The sequence below is a fragment of the Prinia subflava genome, chromosome 2, assembly GCF_021018805.1.
Source record: "Prinia subflava isolate CZ2003 ecotype Zambia chromosome 2, Cam_Psub_1.2, whole genome shotgun sequence".
Lineage (NCBI taxonomy): Eukaryota > Metazoa > Chordata > Aves > Passeriformes > Cisticolidae > Prinia > Prinia subflava.
The window spans coordinates 76,366,317-76,389,691 of NC_086248.1; the positions used below are offsets into that span (position 1 = coordinate 76,366,317).

At 39.3% G+C, this 23,375-nt stretch overlaps 1 protein-coding gene across 5 annotated transcripts in view; it reads right to left on the bottom strand.

Annotated features, from left to right (window-relative positions):
• Positions 1-22,968, bottom strand: part of QKI (QKI, KH domain containing RNA binding) — a 146,476-nt gene extending 123,508 nt beyond the window's left edge. For all 5 annotated transcript variants that reach the window (XM_063390624.1, XM_063390623.1, XM_063390622.1 and 2 more), the window contains exon 1: positions 22,248-22,968. In XM_063390624.1, coding sequence (XP_063246694.1) covers positions 22,248-22,389 — 142 coding nt within the window. In that variant the 5' untranslated portion in view covers positions 22,390-22,968. The remainder of the gene's footprint in view (positions 1-22,247) is intronic.
• Between the last annotated feature and the right edge of the window lie 407 nt (positions 22,969-23,375).

The following is a 23,375-nucleotide window of genomic DNA, read 5'->3' on the forward strand; positions in this document are numbered from 1 at the left end:
ACCACACACTTGGCATGAGAGGCTTCAGGTAGTTCTGCAAAGTTAAAACAGCAAGAGGCCATTTAGTGGAATGTATAATGCAAACTTCATCACAAGTTGTATCAGAGCTATTTAAAATATAAATGATAGTACAGCACATTCCAGAGATCATATCTGCAGCTTTGCATTACATAATTCATCTATTTCCTCAGAAACACACCCATACTCTGAATGACTGAAAAAGGATTCTAATTTATGCACTAGAAATACAAGGATTACTGGTACCATGTTAATGTATTTCTTTTCAGTGTCATAGAGTTTGGTACCAGATACTAGAGTGAAAGATAACATCACCTCTGCCAGCCTGCCTATGAAGTCGCTATTTTAATATTGTTTCATGGTTTATCTTCAAGGGGAACCACCTCCTAGTAAAAACCACAAAACACCAAACATCCCACAGAAACATCCCTCCCCGCCCTTCCCCCTCTCTCTCCACCCCTGCTAACTACCACCATGGCCCCACTATGCTAAGATGTATTCCAGCTTTAAATACAAGGGATCAAAATGGAGCTGAGACAGGCCTCAGCTACACACCAGCTTACACGACTGCTTCCAACATTAATTGCCAGAAGTATATTCCACCCTAGCAGATGAGCCATCACTCATTAAATCCTTGCCATGCACGACTAGTAATGGTATATAGCTGAGGATACATTACCAGAAGAGAAATAAAATTTTAACACATACTGTGTTGAGCAGGAGTAGAAAAGTTTCATTTCTTTCCTCCATTTAACATTCCAGACTTGTTTTTATAAGCATTGAGTACAAAGGCAGCCAAAACCTGAAATAGCCTTTAAGGCTTCTATTTTCTTCTACTTTCTGTCTCTTTCTCTCTAACTCTTCTCTTTCACCTGTTCTCACATACTGGCTTCAGGCAGAAACTTTTTTTTTAAATCATCTTTAAAGGATAAACAAAAAAACCAAAAGGTAAATAGCCAACCCCCTCCTGCCACTAGATCTGCAGAACATGTGATAAGGAGCTTGACTGCTTTCAATTACATTGCACTGTAGGAAAAAACAAAACAAAACCCAAATGAACACAAAAAAAAACCCCACAGAAGAACATAAAAGAGCTTTTTGGGGTCCTCTGACACTTTCAGAATTCATTTCAATGTGATTTTCCTACACAGCATGGAACCACACTATCACACCATCAAACGTTCTTGGAAGTACCAAAAAGCACTCTAGGTAAAAGTTGTAATGCACCATACAATGTAGTGAAGAACTAGAAATACAACCAGCAACACTAGTTATAATTACTATTCAAAACAGCCTAGATGGATGGTGGATACATTTCAGCTTGACAGGGAAAGTTTACATGGGTAATATTCCATTACCTTCCCTCATCACTGTGGCCAGTATCAAATGAAAACATCTTAGCTGGTATCTTTTCTCATCTTCAAGAAGCAGCAGCTTTGGTATCAACTCTCATGATTCCTCTAAAAACTTTGAAAAAAACAGTTTAACACTGAACTGCAGATTGCAGCTGTGCCCTTCAAAAGGAGACTGAACACTGGGAGCTTTGTACTCCCTTCAGGTGTCTCCCAAGATCCCCCAACTCCTCCTCAAGGAGCAAATTTTTAAAAATAAATTTAAAAAATTAACAAATCCACCACAACATTTTTGGGAATAATCTCTGTGACCCACAACACCTCTCCCATAGGTCAGTAGTGAAACTAAGGTGAAACATGAAGGTACTGCTGACTGCACCATGAAACATCTCGTCACCTCCTCACAACTCCCTGTACTGGGAAGAGATCCTGAATGAGTGTTTTTTTATAAAGAGTATTTTATCAATATAGAAGAACATTCTGCAATGAAATTAAGAGACCAGTGTAGTTAAGCAACCTGCTTCTCTTATTTACTATGACTTCACCATATTATTTCAAAATTGTGAACCAGACATTTTGCATTGGAGAAACCTACTAAAATTTACTTTGTTTCTGCCAAAAGTCAGTGAACTGATTTTTGTTCTCTCAGATAAATAGCAGTAATTAGTAAAACTAGGAAGTAAATTCAGTTTCCTACCTCATTCCATTCCTTTTCCATTCTTGAAACAAAAGTAATTAAAAGACAACTCTAATTTTACAGATTCACACCCTGGCCTCAACAAACAAATAGCTCCAAGTAAACAATCTTTTCTCTATTAAATAATATGTATTTAACACTATTCTACATCTACTTAAGAACATGAAAGAGAAAAAGTTGCAAGGGAGAAGATGTTTTTGGATTTTTTTTTCTTTTAAAAACATCTTAATGAAATACCAAGAACAGCAAGAACAAAACTGGACTTCAAGATGTCCATAAAGTTTTCTCAAAAGACATTACCGCTCAAGACATTACCTCTCATTTTAACTGATTTTAGCCCACAATCAAATACACAGATCAATTCCTTAACTTGGGAATGACGAGACACCCTACCTAAAAGTCTTCATTACTGGTAAGTGTTAAGGTATGTTATTTGCTAGAGACAAACTGAAAAGAGCTTTACAAATTCAGTCAACAAGGCAAAACAGAAATTAAACTATGCACAGTAAGGCTGCAGTAAACAATAGTTAGGAAAACTAGGAAATGTTAGTATAGAATGAGACTCTACAAAATGACTGGCATAAAAATTGTAGCAGATTAAATCCAATACTACCTAAAATAAATTGAGTGGGAAAAAAGGTGCTCTAAGTAGAGCCAAGGTTCAACAGTAACAATTCAAAATAAAATGTACATCGTCCTGATTAGGACAACAAAGACATTTAAAAAATAATTAATATCAAGACCCCTAAAGAAACAGAACTGAGAAAAAGAAACAGAGTATGCTTAAAATAAAACAATGGTTGTCATTATTGAGCAGCACGGAACACACAAGTTTAAATATATAAAAAAGCCAAAAGACAGTGTCGTCATCGCAGTTTATGATAATATCAAACTTTTTGTACTGTGCACTGTAGAGAATATCTTCCTTCATCTCAAGAAAAAAACCTTCTGAAAGCTTAAAATATAGGTATCGGTAAGGGGAAGTAGAAAAATGAGGTGGAAGTAGACAGCATAATGTATCTGGTTACAAGCACAGACCTAGGAAAACCAGTTCAATGAAAAGATAAAGACGACAAGAGCAGATGAATGGCATAAAGAAAGCAACTCCAGCCAATTTCCCTTGTTAAAACTCAAGGTGAAAACCACAGTGGATCAAACGAAGGCTGCAAAAGGAAACTCATTTTGATAAACTACAGACAATACTGCCAAACTGCAAACACGACTTGATGCAACTACAGAGGGTAAACACCAATGTAATCACTGTTACTGGAAACAGGCCAATAGGTGCATAAGTGCACCACACACACAGGAATAGTGAAAAAAAGTTAGAACAGGCATCTTCTCTGTGTTGATACATGCATAAAACAAAACTGGTAGGAAAAAATGAACTTGAAAATCAATCTACACCAGTGTTTGCAGACAACAGAGCATTAATCATAAGCTGCACTCAAAATAAAATGCTACTACTGGTAGTTTTGTTACACCTTACCATTAGTTGTAATATACGTTAGAACTCATTTTTAAGAAGATATTTTGGTTTTAAGTTTGTTTTAATCTGAAACTTAGCAAAAGTGAATGGCAATACAGAAGCCTAAGTCTACACAGACATTTAACCAACAGGAAGAAAGACTGTGGAAAAAAAGGTTAACGATAACCAAATGGAAGATGCAAAGAACAGTAACAGCAAGCTGTATGAAATTACTCCTGCTCTTTTTAAAGAAGAAAAAAAAATTGCATAGTTAAGAAGGCAACACACCACTCATCCCAGAAAAGAGCTGCATATCTTGAGAAAGCTGTAAAAAATAGATAAAAAAATGACAACTCAAGAAAGTTCATTCCTCTGGAAGAAGGAAACTACATATCCCAAACTATGCACAGAAGTCCAGAAGAAATTAGATATTTGGACCATTAATCCAAAAGTCAGGTTTGCTATACCAATTCTCCTTACTTTGAAGAGTAAGAGTTACTGATCATAACAACACACTGCTGAAAAATGAAGTTTATTAACACCTCTCACACCAGCTGTATCTTAGTACACTACTTCATCTCACTAATCAAGCAGAAGACAATTCTTTGTCATCTTCTGGTTTGCTTGATTAGCTTTCTTCCAGGTTACTGACCTGAAACAGAGCACTAAAGGATTCACTGGATACCAGAATTAACAAAAAGAAACAGGGACACCTCCAACAAGAACCTACTTTTTGCATCATCAAGCTGCTAAATTACTTCAAAATCGTCTTCCATAACTTTTCTCCAAGGTGATTCCAGTAATTAAAACAAAAGCAGGTCCTAAAGCTATTTTGCAGTAAACAAGTTGGACATTATCTTTTTCTATTAATTCAGTAAACACATTCCAGTTTAATCTCTATTCTACACTTGTGCTTAGTCTTTCCTAGTTCAATAGGTGCCTCTGAATGCTTCCAGACAGAACGCAGTAAAAAGCAAAGGAAGAGGGGTAGAAGTTATACCAGCTAACTCTGGACACCTGCATCTGAACTTGGTAATCTGTTCATTTCAATCTACTGCAGCCTTAGAACATTAGCATAACACGATTATAAATGCTACTGCACATTTCTCAAGCAAGTTAGGCCACAAATTTCCATGATCAGAAAACACAGAAATCTATATTGAAAATATATTCTATAGGAACTTCATTCTGTATTTTCTATAGAAAAATAAAAATAATCCAATATGGTAAGGGACTGTCAAGAACTTGCTAACCATTGATTTTATTTTGCTACAAATCTACACTTTCAGGAAAGGAATACAAATGAATTACTCATTAACTACAGAAAGGTGTGGGACGGACTTCCAACAACTCCCAAAATCAGGCTCAATGTTTTCATCGCACAGTGACTTAATAACCCTTATGTCTTCTGTTAATAACAGTATTACCTCTCAGGAAGCTTTACCAAATAAAAAGTAGTAATAATTTAAAAAAATGAAATAATAAAATCTATCACAAACTGGTAACAGATTTGATTTTCCAAAGGGCATAACAAAATCAAATCACAAACAAGAAATGAGCAGCTCCTATTTCATATACCTGCTATAAAAAATCTTCCTGTTGGCCACAAAATTAGGCCATATTTTACCATAGGGATCTTATAACCAAGAGAATCATTCTAACACAGACCTTACTTCTGATGTCATTTAAGAGGAGAAACTGGACTAATGAAACATTTGAAGGAATAACCTTAACAGATGCCACATTTGATGTCTTAGTGTTCCTATTCTTTTCATTTTGAAGTCTGTGTCAAAATCCAATGGTATTCATTCCTACTGCCACCTCTCGAAGCACTCAAAAGGGCAGTCCAGAAGTATTGTAGTGAGGACCTTCAGTTCAGTGTCCAATTCAAGTATCTATTCCTGAATAATTATCTGCAATTCTTTCTATGAACAGATGACAGACATGCCATCTTTTACTATGCTTCTTCAACAACATTTTGTCTTCTCTTTTTAATATAATGCTCACCATACATGGGAACTGTATTTGTACATTCAGCTCCTAGTTATCATATAGGAAGAGCATCAGCATTTGGCACTAATATAAGGGGTTAAGATTGGCTGAAACTTATCAGTACTAACAAGTTTGAAAAATGCTGTGCTGCTATCAGAAATTATGTTAACATACTGCCAGAGACTTCCAGTGGGACTTCAAGACCAGTTCAATTATTTATGGAACTGCTTCAATGCAAATAGTCTTCAAATACAAGGCTATGTGGTTTTTAGAACTCCTATCACATTAGGGTTAAATCTGGCATAAGGGGAAATCTGTGAGGCAGTTGCTAAGTTTCGATTAATTACATATATTAGGTCCTGCTTCTTTCCAATAGCAGCAAGTATCAAGGCATATTTGTCATCAAAGCAAGTAAAGGAACAGATTTTTCCAAATTTCTTGCTGTGCAAAGTTTAAGCAGAAAGGTCAATTTTTTTTTATTAAAAAAAAAAAACAATGCCACACTGTAACTAGTTCTTAAATAAAGGAAGACTAAAGTGTCATCCATCTGAACTAAACAGCCCAAGCAAAATACCCTGCAATTCCTGTGTTCCCCTCAATGTCGAAATGGGTGGATAAATTTAAAGCCTGCTCTCTCAGGAGTTGCTTTATAGGCAATTTTCTCCCAGTATCAAGGTCTGCAATTTCCATTTGGCTGCCAGTTTGCGATTAAATTCATCACCTTTATTATAAAAATGTGCTGCACTCCACGGCCTGCTGCACAAGAATCGTAAGGAAGACATTTTTCACAGCTAACAGCAGCATCATTCCAAGGCAGCCATCACATCCATTCAGACATTAGCATCTCCAATGCAATGCAAGGACCTATCGCTCACCTGGAAAAGCCCTAGCAGCAGGTATACCTCAGAGGAACTTCTGCACAGCTGGTACCTTCAGTTCAACTTTTTCAGAAAAAGCCACCATTACAACTCCTGTGTTGAGTGCTTCTAAAAGTCAGTGGTTTAAAAACAAGTGTTGACATCAAATCTGACTACTTGCAATAATCAAAATATTTCTAAGAATAAAATCTGTCCTCATACTGACTACACTTTGACATACACCTTGCACTCCTTACTAAAATACATTTTTGAGTAAGCACTCTATATGAATTTTTGTTACATACATTTTCTTTTCATAGTAAGTGTCCCTTTCTTTCCCGCAAACTTTTTTCAGAAATTTCCACTGCTTCTTCCCACCTCCATATGATATATTTTTTCTTAAAAGTTTTTGGACAAGCCTGAAAAATACTCAGAAAAAAAACTACTTAGTACTTGCTATGCTGCATGTTTTAAGGTCCTCCTCTGATAACTAAAAGGAAGAGACCAATCTTCACTTTGCTTGCTTTTTATAAATGCTACCTGAGCTAAGCAGGATGTAACATAAAAACTGTACCTCCAAAAAAAAAAAAATTACACTACTTGGAAGGACAGAGCAGCAAAGTGAAAGCTACCAATAGGAGAAAGAGCTAAGTAAAAGCCACATGCCAAATCTTTACAAAGCATGGGAGTTAAATTCATATTGGTTTGGGCTTCATTGAATAAAAGACTTTAGATTGCAGTAAAACAATAAAAGATAATACGTAATAAGCAATTAAAAATATTACCCTTCAGTATTCAACAAAAAAAAAAGAAGCACAAAAACATCATCTTAGCATGTGAAACAGCTGTATTGGTCACACTGAAAGGTAATCAAATTGTATTAGAGGTAACCAATCTACATGCACAGTGTAACAATTCCACACAAGCTTATTTAAGTTTTACTCTGTTATCTTAAATAACGGCATACTTCAAAAGGTGCATTTTTCACTACGTGCACCAGTTTTCAAAAAAATTTTGTAATCAGATAAGCAAACAGTATTTCATACAAAGCTGATGTATCTCAACAGTCAATCAATCTTCTTAAGTCATTTCACTTTATGTGGCCACGTTAAGTGAAGGTAACATTCCAAACAATGTTGTTCTGGTCAACTCTTACATGCCTTTGGAAAATTCAAGAAAAATATGTTAAACCATAAATCTCTGATACCTAGCTGTCAGAAGTTTAAAACTTAAGTAAATTATGGTCACACACAAAAAAATTACTAAACCTGGCACAACTGAGATGTTTTGTACCAGATGGGTCCCATGAAACGAAATGAAAGTGCCATCTAGATTTCAGGGACTAATAAAAATTACATTTTGCATGGCATTAGCATCACTGTAAATTAGAGAAATCACCTGAGAAGCCATTTGGTGAACATTAACTCTAAAATTCAAAATCAAACAACCAAAGGCTCTTTAGTTCTATTTGCCTACAAAATTAACTTAAACTGCAGCAAAAACTGGCAGACATTTGTTCACATTTCAGAATAATACTAAAAACTCTCTTATGGCAATAAAAAATGGTATCTTGTCACACTGTAACTGATTGGTTTCCACTGCAATGCAGTACAGAAAGCAGATTTCAGCTCAACTTTACTGAAAACAATAGCTTGGTATTTGCAAGCTGAAGTTCTGATTATTTCGCAGCCCAGTGCATTCAGCAGTTGGCACAACAAGTTCCGGGACTATGAGATGAAATTATCAACTAGATAAGATAATGCAGCATCAGTGTTTACCTTTTACCATTAAGGCAAAAGTTGAGACTGGAGCTTTTCTAACTGAAATTACCATGAAAGAAGGATTACTGTTTTGTCATAATCTGTAGAATTAACTAAAACATGTTTTATTATAAAGGAAGGTGCCTCTGCAAGACACCAACAGATGTCAGACGATTGGCAACAACCAGCACAAAAAAAATCCATGTGCAAGTTTGCATTATTACACAAAACATGTTCCGTAAGTAAATTTCAATGTTGCATTTTAAGAAATGCAAATATGAATTTTGCTTCCTGTTGAAAATAAAAATCTGTTTACATTACTTATTAAAACCAGATAGTTTTAATTTTTTTAAAAAAGGACTTAAAAGTAAAGATTTATCATACTAGAGTTTCTAATGTACATGTTCTTCGTCCACAAAGAGAACATTTTAGTTCACTGAAGTACAGTAGATTCCCCCCTCCACACCTCTGGCTTTACACTTCAGCAACCTGGTGTATAACTTTTAATTCCATTACAAAAAATAAGTAATACTAATAATACTAAATCTTGCCCATAGAGACAACATTTCTAACTCACTAAGTGTTTCTACTGCTATAAGCGAGAGGTATTGACAAGTGCCACCAGCAGAGAAGGGACGGGGGAAGGGAGAGAGCACAGGAGCTAGAGTGTACTCATGCCTGTATACACACATGGTAGAAAGAGACAGAGAATATTAAAACAAAACTAATATTTATTTTAACAGTCTGGTAGCCAAGATCTCTGCTACTTGCATAATTACAGTGTTGAATATAATGTAAGTTTTTATGGAGTAGCTACAGAAACATCAACTTTCTCTTCAGAAACAAACAAACTCACTGAAGAACAGCCTCTTTTACGAACAAAGTCAAAAAAAAGTCAAAAAACAAGTCAAAAAAAGTGCAACCCACTACAGAAACTAAATATCCAATATTTGAACTGAACGCTAAGTTTAATTCAAGGTAATTTTTTTAGCAGAATTTGACAGGCTTCTAACATAGCATAGATTTCTTTTACCCTAGTTCCATCTACCTCTTAAATCCACCAAAAAAGGTCTTAGAAATTAAGAGTTTATGTTCAAGACTGATTTAAAGAACAGACGTACCACATCAGCAGGGTCTGTACCTTGACTACTCTGTATTAAACATGTTATAAGTGCTTTTTTAGCTTCCTTTTTTTTTTTTTCCCAAGCTCCTTTATCACCAACGCTGAACAACAGGTTCTGTTGGGAAGGCGGGGAGGGGCAGGAAACAACCTGAAACATTTCTTGAAATATTTACAGCTAAAGGTACTTAACATCTAAAACTGGTTTTGATAACCTTGCTCACGAATGACAACAATGTGACTATTTTCATGGAATTTAAATTGAAAGGTTCAGATGCCTTAAAGACAGTTTACTACTGAAATTATTCTATAATAATAGCATGCCAATTTGAATTTACTATGTTACATCTCTTATACATACTCTTGGTAATTAACATCTTAACATTTTTGAGCTCCAGTGTTGCAAATTGGACTCTAAAGATTAATATAATTAGATTCTCTATATCTCAACTGCGGAAAACATCATCATACTCACTAGATTAGTAAATATATAACATCAGGAAGTCCTAATAAAAGAATAAATGCAGAGAGGTGAAACAAGTTTCAATTCACATAATGGTGAACACAATTTTATTTAGTGACCTCATTGAAGTTTCTTGTTTCAAATTTTTATTTCAGCCCATGGCCAAGGACAATTACTATAATGCAAATGCCCGTAAGTCAGTGGTTTTCAACCTGTTTCACTTACATAAAAACAAGAGTTTCCCAAAAGAAAGGCTCAGTGTAGCCTATTTAAATCTCCCAATCACAGATTTCCTTTTTCTTTGTTATCTGCAGCAACTCTTCATATGCAGTGAGTCTGCAAACCTTGGACTGAAAAACACCATTCTGGTAACTCATATTGCTTTTCACTTAGCTCCATTAACTTTGCTAACAAAAAAGATGCTGTCTACTTCAGAGAGAAAGTGGTCTCAAAGGTCTCATGTCAAAGACTGTTTTGTTTTCGTGCAATTTCCAAACACAACCCCTTCAGTTTAGGAAAAAAATCTCTTTGATGTTACTTTTTGTGCCAGTGACTGCACAGTTTCGCTGATGGTGCTGCTAAATGAAATATGCCTGCTTTGTAATTCTTTGCTATGTCAGAAAAGGTATGGGCAAGGAATGGCTAGAGTGGCTCAGTCTGACAAGCATGAGAAAAAATAGCATAGATTGCATTGGAAAAAGACACTACATGCAGAAGAAACCTTGATTAGATTGTACAAAGATTAACTTCAATATAAGTATCTCCATCTCTCTTAGGTGTAATGTATAATCTCATAAAACTTGAAGGCTAAGTAAATCACTGTTGTTTTTTAAATTAGTAACAGTTTCTGAGCAAAAAGACACTTCAGAGCTCAAGAAAATATACTATGATTTTTCTGTTCCTTTCATAAAATATTTGTTTAATTTAGCAGTTTCAAAACCAACATATAGTAAAATTTCTGCAGTTACTTATAGAGTAACGTGTTTTTAAAATGTACTGTGTCCTTTCTAATTTTTTCATTATACTAATATTGATAGATGCATACTATTGTACCCATATTTGTGGCATTAAATTTCATTAATTAGTTGCACAGCACAGAAATTATCCACTTTTCATTCCTAGCAATATTTATTCCTTCACTTTCCATGGAGGGAAAAAAACCCCAAATTTCCACGGGCGGAGGGTGTGGGTAAAAGTTTATAGCAGCATAAGGTATTTTCAACTATATTACATCCTATGAGAAACCAATCACCCATGACTAGACTAAGAAAAAAGCTCCTTAAATGTTAGTGCTTTATTAGTATCCCATCTTTTATCTGAAATTTAAGTGCATACAATAAATTTTGAAGGAGACATTACAATATACTTCTGATTATTTACTAACACATTTATTAACGACTGCTGAAAACTTTCAGCAGTTCAGATGCTCAATCCAGAAAAATGTACTAGAAATGTAGTTTAATCTGTGCAGCAGTTTATGCTGTAATATACCATTACACTATACTAGTTATGACTGCTATACAACATACTGAAATGTTTGATAGAGATTTCAGTACTGAATTGTGCTCAGGGCTCAGAAAGCCTGTACATACAGCTTTAGTAACCTAAAGTCAGCCAGCAGGCAAAAAAAAAATCCATATGAAGAGCCTCAACAAAGTAAAAAACTTGAGTATTATTACTTTAAAGTGTTCTCCATGTATCAAGTGTTCAACAATTTGACCTAACAAAAAGCAGCCAAAAACAATTCTAGTACAAACCATACTAAATGGGATTAGCAAGACCTGTGCACATGACAAAAACCACTTAGTTATGCTATTAGGCTGATAGAAGAAAATCCCCCCTCAAATTCCCAACTACTCTCTTTATCCTTGAGGGGAAAAAATTAAAAATTAAAACTGAAACTAATCAGTAGTTGAAGTAACAAAGTAACTGAAAACTGTGAGATCTAGAAACGCTAAACAGAACTTGAAGGGAAACTAAGTTCAGAATAAACTAAAGCTGCCTCAAAGTTAATTTATCCAATTTTTTGAAGCCAAGTAAGGTTGCTGAGACTGCAAAGATCAAGAGAAGACCACAAGCCTGTCTTCAAACCATAACTCACGTTTATCAGTACTAAAGACTGATGTAAATCTTTTTCAATGCATGAAAAGCCAGTTGTCCATCTGTCATTCTGCGCTGTTGAATTCAGTAACCTTTTGGATTGTGGACGGGACGCGTTTCTTTTCAGTCCAGCCGAGCACAGGCGAGCGGTCCCTCCTCACTCAGTTCCTGAGCGCGCACCTCAACAGCGCCCGCCATCCCTGCACAGCCGGGGCAGCCATCTACCGCAGCATCCATCTCCCTCCCATTCATCATCGTCAGCTTTCCTGCTGACACTCTTCCGAGCTGCCCGGCTGATGAATTGCTCTGTTATTCATCCCATGCTAATCCGAGGCTGACGCAAGAATACCTTGCTCAAGACACTTAACAGTATTAAAACTCAGCACTACCAAGTGCCCCCAGTGTGCATTAAACCTCCCATTTGGAACCAACGTGACTCCTCATGAATAGTTATGAATAACATACAGTTACTAAATCAATAGGCACTAAGTTTATGCACCCCATCACCTATAGACACAGCTTCCACACGGTCCCTTGTTTCCCTGGAAGCTACACGCAAATTATCAGAAGTTGGAAATACTTTGATCCATATACAATTTAACCTCAATGAACCCTATAATTAAGATGACAAAGTTGCTTTCCCCGTCCTCCCCCTCAAAATGTCAGTATGTATCTTAAATGTCACAGGCCTCTAAAAAAATTTTTGAAGTTCACAACTTTAATAAGCTTTTCTCAAGAAAGCAAATTACACTTTTTCTCCCTTCCAAGATGGATTTGATCTTTAGGTAATGTTTTTTCTAGTGGTTTGTGGTTGTTTTTTTTTTTTTCATAAGGGATTATGCTAGTCTTGTCAGAAAAATAAAATTTATCCAGAGAATGAACACAAAACCACAGCAAGAAATTTCAAAATATGACTCAAATCTCTGTAAACATGTGATTAGAACAGCCAAATATAATTCCCTTCTAAACACAATTACAGTCACTGATTTTATACCTGAGATACTAAAGTATTGTTCTTCCTCTAAAGATGTTGTAATACATACATAATCGATCCTACCGACAGAATCTTCGTTAGAATTCATTTCTGATCCCTAGCACATCATCCGTGCTCAGATTTTGCTCAAGTCTATTTGAGCACAAAGTTGACATAACTACATGAAAAGTGGGAACAAAAGAGCGTGCACAACAAGCCTTGCTTCAGGTTGATTCAGAGGCAGTATCAGATTTCCATAAAAGCCTCGAGTGATTTAAAGCAGCAGTAATTCCCTCGTAAACTGACTGTATATGAGCCTCTCTGACTATCCTTATCTTTATAGATGATAAGATACTTAAGCAATTAAAGAACTATCAACAACTTGTCTCTACCGATGTCTGACACACACCACGTTCTCACTGCACAGCCAATCTTCCCAGCGAAAACACCACACTTTAAACAAGACAGCTGGGCCTATTACAGCATTTTAACCTTCAACTTTAACACACAAACCAACTGTTACGGGAACATGCCTGACAACAGATTGTACATGCAGCATTTAGGCAGAGTTATTTTGTAAGTTTGGGCGGGGGACTGACGACTGCGACAACTTTCTGAGAAATTGTCCATGTTGCTTTATGCCGGAGGGGCACAGCTCATGCTCCTTCAAATTGAGACAAACTGAGACTAACTAAAAGCAGTATGATCCGCAACACTGTTCAAACGCAAACAGCATCGGGGCAGATTTTTTTTTCTGGTGTTCTCCTCCTCCTCCCTGTTCCTGCAAAGAAACTTAAGACAATCACTGCAAAGAGAAGTGGATTTGGACTGCTCTGCACCTAAAAATTAAAAATTGTGCATCAACTCTTAATGTAATTACTTGGAGGTTATTAGATTCAGCTGCATTGAGAAGAATATTAACTGATTTGCTACTGCTTCGAAGTCTGATAAATAAATGGAAGTATTATGCAACACGAGCTGAATGTTTTAGTTCAGCTGCCATTTAAACTTATGAAGCACAACGTCAGGGTTGCGTTAATACTTGTGCTAGCAATTTCGTTGCTTATTTTTTAAAATTTCAGGCACCTACACGTTAATGAAAAAAATATACTGTAGCTAGGAAAGGATATTTTGACCAACTAATGGCTACAGAGATTTCTCAATCAGTTCTTTAATCGGAATTAGAAAAAACCCCACGTAGGTTCATTATTTCAACAGCTAAAGGGTTTAAAGAATTCAGCAACATCTGACTTCCATCTAGTGTCAGCTAGTCTGCAAATAAGCACATCCTTAAAATTCTGAATGGACCAGATGCACAATCAGTTGACACCAATTAGGAGCTTCAGACTTTTAAGTAAATGTTTAAGCAAATGCACTTCCCTCCCCAAGGCACTGCTCTGCATCTTCAGTATCGAGCCACCTCAGCCACCGTGCCAACACAGCTGCTCTGAGATCACACACGGCAGTGAGATCACAGCTCTGATCCATCCCAAAAGAAAGCCAGCACCACACAAAAACCAACTCAAAAATCCCTGACTGGTACAGAATATCAGCTGACCTTTTAAGCCAGAAACTGATCCACCAGATAAGAGTATAAAATACTGTATTATCTTCCCCTGCCTCTGCTCTGACATCAGCAGCCACTCTGATGCATTACTCCCTAGATTACCTAGAAGTAACTTCCCAGCAAAGTAATAAGATTTTAATTGTTCGTCATGCCAAGTGATGGTTTCACTTTTGACATCAAGTCCTAGAGAAACACCAACATCTGTAAGGTTGTGCACCACTGCAGTGTTAACTGTTCCACGTACTCACACCCGCAGGTTTCAGTGAGTTAGCACGCCAATGGCTCCATGGTTTATCCCTTCTAAAAAGGGCATTTCCCCACATGGGCGTTTCCTGGAGCACTGTCATTATCGTACAAAGTATCAAAACCTTGCTCTGGTACCCCTTGTGCTGGAAGCACAGAAAATCCCTCCAACTACAGACCAGAGTAAAGTAGAAGTATTCAAGTGCAGCTATAAAACAGTCAAAAATATTTTTAAAAGCAATTAAAAAAATTGACTTCCAGGGTGCTACTCAACTATGCACCACCAAAAACATTAAAACATCAATAGCTACCTACTGCTATTTCCCTTCAAGAGAACGATTTTTTGCACTGAACTGAAAAACAAAATTTACTATTTGACACCAAGTATATAAAAAAAATCAATTCTCAAATGAAAAGTAACTGAAAATGTATTTTCAATTTCTACTCACTATTTCAAACCACGAGACTAAAATAAATAAAAAACGCTGCTAGCATTAGCACACTCATTCCAACCACTAACTAATAACTGCAGAGATCAAAAAAGCTGCAACTTCTAGTGTCGAACTCAGACAACAGAGGTTTCAGGAACACAACTCCAACTTGCTCTGTCTTGTTGTTCTCAGACACCCAGCTAGCGTGCAAAAGACACTTTCTAATGGAAGCAAGAATAACACAGTGGAGGGACAGTTCTGCTAATGAAGCCAGATATTATTTCTCTTCAATGTTGTCACAGTTGTTTTGTTCATTCATGCATAAATTGTCTCAAAAAAATTTAAGCTCTGCTGTTAAAAAAGCTAACTCCACTTCTATTAAACGTTTCCAAGAAAAACAACCAAAAGAAACACAAACCTGGGCATTACTTTAGCTGCATTGTACGAGGTTATATAGGATATTTTCTGAACTCAAAAGTAAAAATGTAATCTTGCCTAACTTTCAGCAACCCCACACTTTGCCTTAGGAAAGCAAAGGTATATAATTCAGACTTACAAACATGACACCTATTATCTGTTTCAGGATTCAACAGAAATTTCCAAGTTTCTCCCAGACACAGATCCTCCTGCTAGCAAGCCATGGAATGAGCTTGGTGTGGTACTTCTATTTACCTGACTAACTGCATAGTGAGATTAAAAACACTAGCAGTTTTACTGTTCCTACTAGTTTTCTTAGCACTGGGTTATTAAATTTCAATGAAATATCAAAATCAACAGAAGATTTTCATAGTCCACATTCTGACTAAAATCAATACAGAAAAACTCACACCGCCAGAATGAGAAGTTGTGAGTTATGTTTCAATAAAGATAAGGGTCAGTGAATGAGGGCATTTCATTAGTTCACAGCTTTCCTGGCAAGGCTTTTCCCCTGTCTCCCCCTCTCCCGCCCCTCAACATTCCATGTAAGCAGTCAAATATAAACCATCAGTTTCCATGGCAGACTCCTGCTGTATTTCAATCAGCCTGAGCTGTCAGGACAGTCTGGTAATTAATGTTAACACAGGTCTATCCCATCAGCCACAGAAATACACCAGATCAGCATCTAATAATACATCTAATTAATAAGATACCTGAATCAGTGTGCATTCTCAAAAAGGGAGAACACTTTATGGTTACAGACGGTAATTTAAGACAATTCAAACATACTTGCTCTTCTAACAAAGTCTAAACTATTCAAATCGTTGTAAGCGTCCCATTCCTGACTTGGCATTGTACAGTGCACTCAGAGGAAAAGAAGTTTTAATCTAAGAATGAAACAGATAACTTGGTCAAAAACATTACTAACCCACAAAAGTGACCATCCATTTCATGTCTAGCCTTCTCTTCACACCACAGCACTAATGGAACATCAGCAACTTCCTTCTGTCTGTTGATTCACAGGAACTTCATTTCCATCATCAGAACATTTTAAGTGTTCTCTTAAAATCAGCTGAGTTTTTCTCAGTTGGTGGTGGTTGGTTTAGGGTTTTTTTTTTTTTCCCATTTTACTATAATATTCACCAATACACCTCCAGTTCCTCTCCTTGTGTGTCACAAAAGTGCTGTGTGCCACTCCGTGATCTAATCTGCCCTTGGTCAGTTATTTCTAACCATAGCAAGGGATATGTTTTTATACAACACCAGTTATTTTAGAAATGACTGTGTTCAATTTCAGAGGAGGAAAATGCAACTCAATTCCATCCTTAATGAACAAGTTGCACTAAACAAAAATAATACATTCAAACAGGCCTCTCTCAGTTTAAAAAGTCAGCTGCTCCTGTATAGAACTAAGTCAACTGTGGTTACTCTTACTTAAAAAAAAAAGAAAAATCCGAAGACAGGTATTTTAACAATCAATTATTGGTAAGCAACAGTGAACAAACCACTTTCAAAGCATGAGCTTAAAATAACCATTCTACTAACTTAAAACTTGTATCAGTTAAAAAATACCCTTTTTTAGTTACATGCCAGGTGACTGCAATCCTATAAATGCTGCAGATACAGCTTCAAAAATTACATATTTTAAAAAGAACTGAACTGTTGCCGTTCTAAATATTTTTCCACCAGCCAAAAAAACAGCCACACTGTTTCTTAAGTGCAATGGAGCTTTCGGTTTGGCATTATAAGAGGCTGTGCCAAGGCATTAAAGCCGCTCCCTCCCCTGCGCCAAAAAATAACCAAACACCCACACCTCAAAATAGCTCTTACAAGGTTTCTGAATACAAGCTCTAGAAGCACAGCAACCTTGTTATTACAACACATTCATAAATCAGACAAACACCTCAGATCATTAAGTTTTAAGAGATAATTGAAGAACCAAATTCAAAAGAGTACTAATGATAAACAGCACACAAACAATACTCAATGCTCTTGTGGCATGCTGCTTTGACAATTTTAATATGAATACACCAAGTTTAAAAATTAGTCTGAGACTCTCTCGGCAAACACCCTTCGTAAGGCCTTTATCCCAAAGAATATTCATCCCTGGATATTACATCAAGAAGCAGATTTTTTAATGAATTAGTGGGGGTCTATTGCTAGATCTGAAACAACTGAAAAAACTGACATGCTAATGTGGCCAGTGCCCCTCCATCAATCTGACAAGTCAGCAAAAGCCCAGCTAAGCACAGGCTACATTTACATAATCACAAACAATAAGGTCATGTACAAAAGTAACTAGATAACTTCCCAGGGAGAACTCATTTACAACACCAGAACACAGTTCTTCACCCGACTTCATGCAGACCTTTTGGCTAATACAACCAGACTGACACAAAAACTGCACTCTTGGGCACTAAGCTCTCCAAGTTCACACGCACTTTTCTCAGTGAGAAAACTAAACAGAGAGAGAAACAGTCACAAAAAATTTATCCTCCTATTGCATATTTGGATGTTTTTACACTAGCTGTTATACCTGGCAGACAGAAAGAGGCAGGCTATTTGAGACAAAATTAGATTTCAAATAGCTAGATGCATGGTTTACTTTCCTTTTAAAGGTAGACATGCTTTTAAGTCACCTTCAACACAATTTTGAAGGGAAGACATACATTTTTGAGGTACAGATTAACAAGGATAAATAAATTCTTGATAAAAGTCTGCTTCAATCTCTTTATGAAAACAGTTCAGACCACAGGTCTGATCTGTGCACATTTCGATCAGGCGCAAGAGTTTAAGCACTTACAGGTAACAGAAAACAACATGTAAATTTAAAAATTAGACTACTCAGATCTCAGTTAATAGTTCAGGCACATTAGTTCATAGTCTGCTGAAAGAATACAACTGAAGTACCTCATTAATTTCAATCTGTCAGCATGCTACTGAAGAGTTTGAAATGGCCAATTCAGTTTTTAAAAATAGTGCAAGAAAACAGGTACAACTCCTTTCACTGTCCACAAAGGGGAGCATTAAAATACACAAGTTGTCAAAAAAAAAATCTAACTTAACATCATGAAAGTCAGTATCTCAAAAGCTTAAGCAAAGAAAAAAAAAAAAAAGAAATCAGGTCACATTTGATGGTGCAAACAATTACAGGAAATACAGCCTATTCCACATTCAGGAAAAGCCCTCTCTTCCCACAGGTTTGCACTAGTCTGATAAAAACAATTCAGCTTCCTAGTTATTATGATGTGCTCTTTAAACATCCTTGTTAATCCACAGAAGCCTTATTTACACACAAGTTAAAAGAACACATATGGAAAAATAACTGTAACCTAAACAAAACTGTAACTTTCATATTTTATGAAAGTAGTTCTTAAAAAAAAAAAGTTTCGTCAATACAGTTCTTACATTTAAGCTAATCTTCAAAAACGAAATGCTGCAAGACAGAGACTTATTTACTCAGTTAAACACTAAAATTATCCAAGATCAAAAAGTAGGATTGAGTTCAGAAAGGAAAACATGCTTTGGATTATACATGCAGAATAGAAATGGCCCCCCAAAAGCAGATGTACATTCTGTAACCTAACCAGATTAGATGTACTGTTCACCTAAACCCACAGATCTCTTTCCATCTCTTGCTGCATACAATTACAAGAAGTAATCACAGCAGAAGCCCACTTGAGTTCTTGTTTTTAAATGCTGGTATGTAACAATAAATAAATAGTAATAATAAAAGAAACTACCCTAACATTCCAGTAGGGAAAGCAATGCCACCTTTTTATTTGTTTGAATTCCTAGGGTTGTGACTTTATTTCTTCATTTTGATCAGCACACAAAATAAAAGACAATAGTTGATCATAATATTATTCTTCTCAAGCATAAACAAAACCTTCAGGAAAATGGTTGTATTATAATTTAAAAATAAAACTCCACCTACCTAAAGCACACAACAACAAACTAGAAGAAGTAAATCAAATTACAGGGTGGAGGGGGCAAAGAGGGAATGTGAACCCTGTAACTTTATTTTTAGATTATATATACCTATATATACACGCACTTGCCCCAAATACTTGGTATTCTCAAGGGTGCCGGGACACAACTGATGAAACCATGAAATAATACACTCTTCAGTAAGCACATTAAATCCTGCACACTTTTCCAGCAAGCCTGTAGTTCGCTATTGCTAAACCCTTCTGCTGGAGGGTGTCAGTGAAGCATACAGCTCAAGACATTTAACACAGCCCCTCACTGGGAACCAGGATAGGTGTTTTACAGGGAAACAGTTGTTCCAGCTTCTCAGCTGTTCACTGCTACTGCCTCTTCCATCTATGTAATACTGCCTGTAAGCATACAATACGTGGAGGTCCATGCAAACACAGATACCTGCACAAATCCACAAGTATTTTGGCATTCTTTGGCGTCTTCTGCCAGATTTGATAAATTTACTGCCCAACTCAACAGTAGTGCTTGCAGACTCAAGCCTCAGAAAAAAAAATAACTGGCGCCCCTTAGTGTTCAAATTCTGAAGTCTTGAAGCAATTTACTAGATTTGCATGAAACTTTTTTTTCAACATTCCAAAAAGTTTTCTGCCTCCACAATACTTCCACCCAATTGCCAACGTAAACAGGAAAAGCAGAAAAGCTTAAAGGGATAGCAGACTTCTTCCAGGGACCATTTAGGAACACAGATTGCATTTTATTTGCTTTTCTTTTGAAGAAGAGATTGAAGAACAGTTCCGACACAGTCCTTAAACTTTGTCAGTAAGAGTCTCGAGAGCCCTCATTTTGGATCTCCAATACTTTGCGAACAGACTTCCAGAGTTTTCAGTATTTCAAAATACAAGACAAGATACAAGTGTTTTAGGAATTCCTTTTTCAGTGTCCTGTTCACATCGGGAAATGTTTTTCTTCCTTTTGTTCTCTGAAAATAAAGAAACAGCTTCAGGCCTCCTCTGGCCAAATACATGATGTTGAAGAGATTCAGGAATTTAAGAATCCGTTATCAAGCCTCTGGAAGGCTCATTTGTGCCGTAAAGGAGTCTTCTCGGTCAAGTTTCCTCTCGAAGCGTATTGTAAATCTAACTATTCTGAAGAGGTTGTTCACTGTGGTGACCAAGAACATAAGTTCGAAATAGTTTTGCTTTTCACGTCCACATTTGCTCCAATGTAAAATCAAACTCCTCCAAGTGTCTTGAAAATAAAAATAGACTCTCCGATTATAATGCTTCCCACAATCCATATTTCAGTGTGTTTGGGTTTTTTTTAAACTCCTCTATCATTTACTTCAGAAGGTAGCATTTTCTCGACATGCTATTTTTGTGTCGTACTACAATCGCTATCTCATTTTTACAGTCTTGGCAGAGGGCGGGGAGTTCTTCTACCAAATATAACCAGTTCTTTCATGTTCCGAGGTCAACAACTTCCCAAACTTCTTTTAGCGAGGAAGAATACATCCGCAAACAAGAACCCGAACTCAAAATCTCGAAAAACAGTACTTCATACTAAGAATCCCAACAAGTTGAAACTGTATAAATAATTTATGGGCATATCATATTCTACAAAGCTACCAAATACGATTAAACAAACAGGTCTAACTCTCCAGAAAGCCTAGGTTTAAAGTCATAGGAAAGGAAATGCCTACGACAAGAAAAGCAAACCTGTGAACCCGAGTCCAAGGCGAATTTATAATACTCAAAACAAGTGTTTCACCTAATTTTTGATACACAATGGGTCTGTTACTGTAGTGGGAAAACGTACGGGACACAGGAAGTTCCCAGGTCGTACTTTTCTTTGTAATTGCTAAAACGTGATTATTTGTGAAATCTTAACCTTAAACAAAGTTATTAGGGGGAAAATTGGGGGTGTGGGGTGGGCCCCGCGCCGTGCCAGGAGCGGGTGCGGGGCTGGGGTGGACGTTTGGCAGGAGCAGACCAGGCAATTTCGTAATCCTTTTTGTTTCTCCCCCTTCACTAAAGTCACACGTAGGAGTCTTTCAAGTTAAGTTTCTTTAAAAGGTAAAGAGAGCTGAGTGAAGAATTTGCTAGCTTCCCTTGCGATATAGGAAAATCGTAATTAGTTTGTGGCCAGTTCGGGGTGGGGTAGCTCTGGAGCTGAAGAGCGAGCTCAGCCCCCCTCCGCCTTAGTCATTCAAGCCCAAGCAGCTTCCAGAACAGCCAAATCTCGAAACCAAACACCCCCCGCCCCCCCGGCGGGGCCCTGGGGCCGGGCCGCGGAGCGCTCCGAGGGCGCCGGCAGGACCCCCGTGTCCCCCGCCGCCGCGGCAGGGAGGGATGGAGGGAGGGGAGCGCCAGCCGCCAGCCAGCCTTTCCCCTCCTCCCTGCCTTCCCCCAGAGCGCATTCCTCAGCTCCTCTCCTCGCTCCCTCCCCTCCGTGCTGTAGTTACCCTTCCCCCGGTTTAAGGAGATAGTGCGGAAAAGGGTAAAAAGAAAAAAAAAAAAATAGAAAAAAAGAAAAATAAGGGGGAAAACCCTCCGGGGGGATCGGGAACCGGCGCGGCCGGGGCTGCCTCTCCCCTCCCACTCGCTCCCCGAGTCCTCCGGCACCGCGCGACGGCGGCCAGGGCGGGGAGAGCCCGCACTTCCCCTTTGTTTTCGGCTCCCCGGCCGGGGCCGGGAGCGTGCGGGGAGCAGCGGAGAGAGCGGAACAGGCCCCGGGCCGCCCCCGCCGCCCGCCCGGGCCGGGCCGGGGGGCCGAGCGGGATCCCCGAGCCGGGGGAGGCAGGGCAGGGCGACGGGGCGGGGGAGGGGGCGGCCGGGTGAGCGCCTTTACCTTCGTCCAGCAGCCTCTCGAGGTGGTTGAAGATCCCGCAGAAGTTGGGGAGGCTGCTCATCAGCTTCTTGTCGTTCATCAGCTGCATCAGGTAATCGGGGCTCGGCTTCGGCTTCTCCTTGGTTTCCATTTCCCCAACCATATTCCAAGCCCGCGCAGAGACGGCGAGCGCCCGCAGCAGCTCTGCCGAGCAACGCGACCGCGGCACGGGGCGCCCGGCTGGATCCGGGCGGGCAGGGAGGCGGTGGGGGAGGGGAGGGGGCGGGGAGGGGAGCTTCCCCGAGGAAGGAGGAGAAGGAGGAGGATTCAAATCCGGAGACAAACGCAGACCCGCCGCTGAGTCCCAGGGACCGAAAAAAAAAAAAAAAAAAAAAAAGAAAAAAAAAGAGGAAACTCGGTAGAAACCCCCGTGCGGGCTGCGCCCTCCTCTCTGGGCACAAGGACCCGCCGCCGCCTCTCGGTGCCGCCGCCGCTTCCCTGCTCCGTGCGCCCTCGGCCGGCGCAGTCCTCGGTGTGTCCCCCCTCCTCCTCCTCCTCCTCCTCCCGCGCACACACACGCTGAGCCCGGTTCTCCTCTCGGCGCTGCCCCCTGTCTCCGCGGCGGGGGAGGGACGGAGGGGACGCGCGGGGCGGGCGGGCGCTGCTGGCGCGGCTGCCGCTTCCGAGGAGCCGCCGCCGGTGTCTCCCCGCTGTTGCCGCCGCTGCTGCTGTTGTTGCCGCCGCGCTGCGCCTGGCGTGTGTCCTCCTCCTCCTCCTCCTCCTCTCCGCCTCCCGCCCGCCCGCCCTCCCGCCGCCGCTGCTGCTGCCGCCGCCGCCGCCTGTAGCTGCCGAGTCTCAGCCTCGCCGCCGCCTCCTCACTTCTCCTCAGTTCGCTCCGGAGTTCGCTTCAGTTCAGGCTGCGCTGGCAGCAGCGGCGGCGGCGGCAGGAGGGGAGGGGGCAGGGCCCGCGGGGGTGGGACACGCCGGGGGCGGGACCAGGGGCGGGGCGGCCGCTGCCCGGCGGCGACGGCGGCAGCGCCGCTTGGCGGAGCCACAGCTGTCCCTCCCTCCCTCCCCGCTCCCGTCCCTTCCGCTCCGGGGCCCCGGGGCGGCGGCGGGGGCACAGCCGGCTCCCCGTGCGGCTCCCGC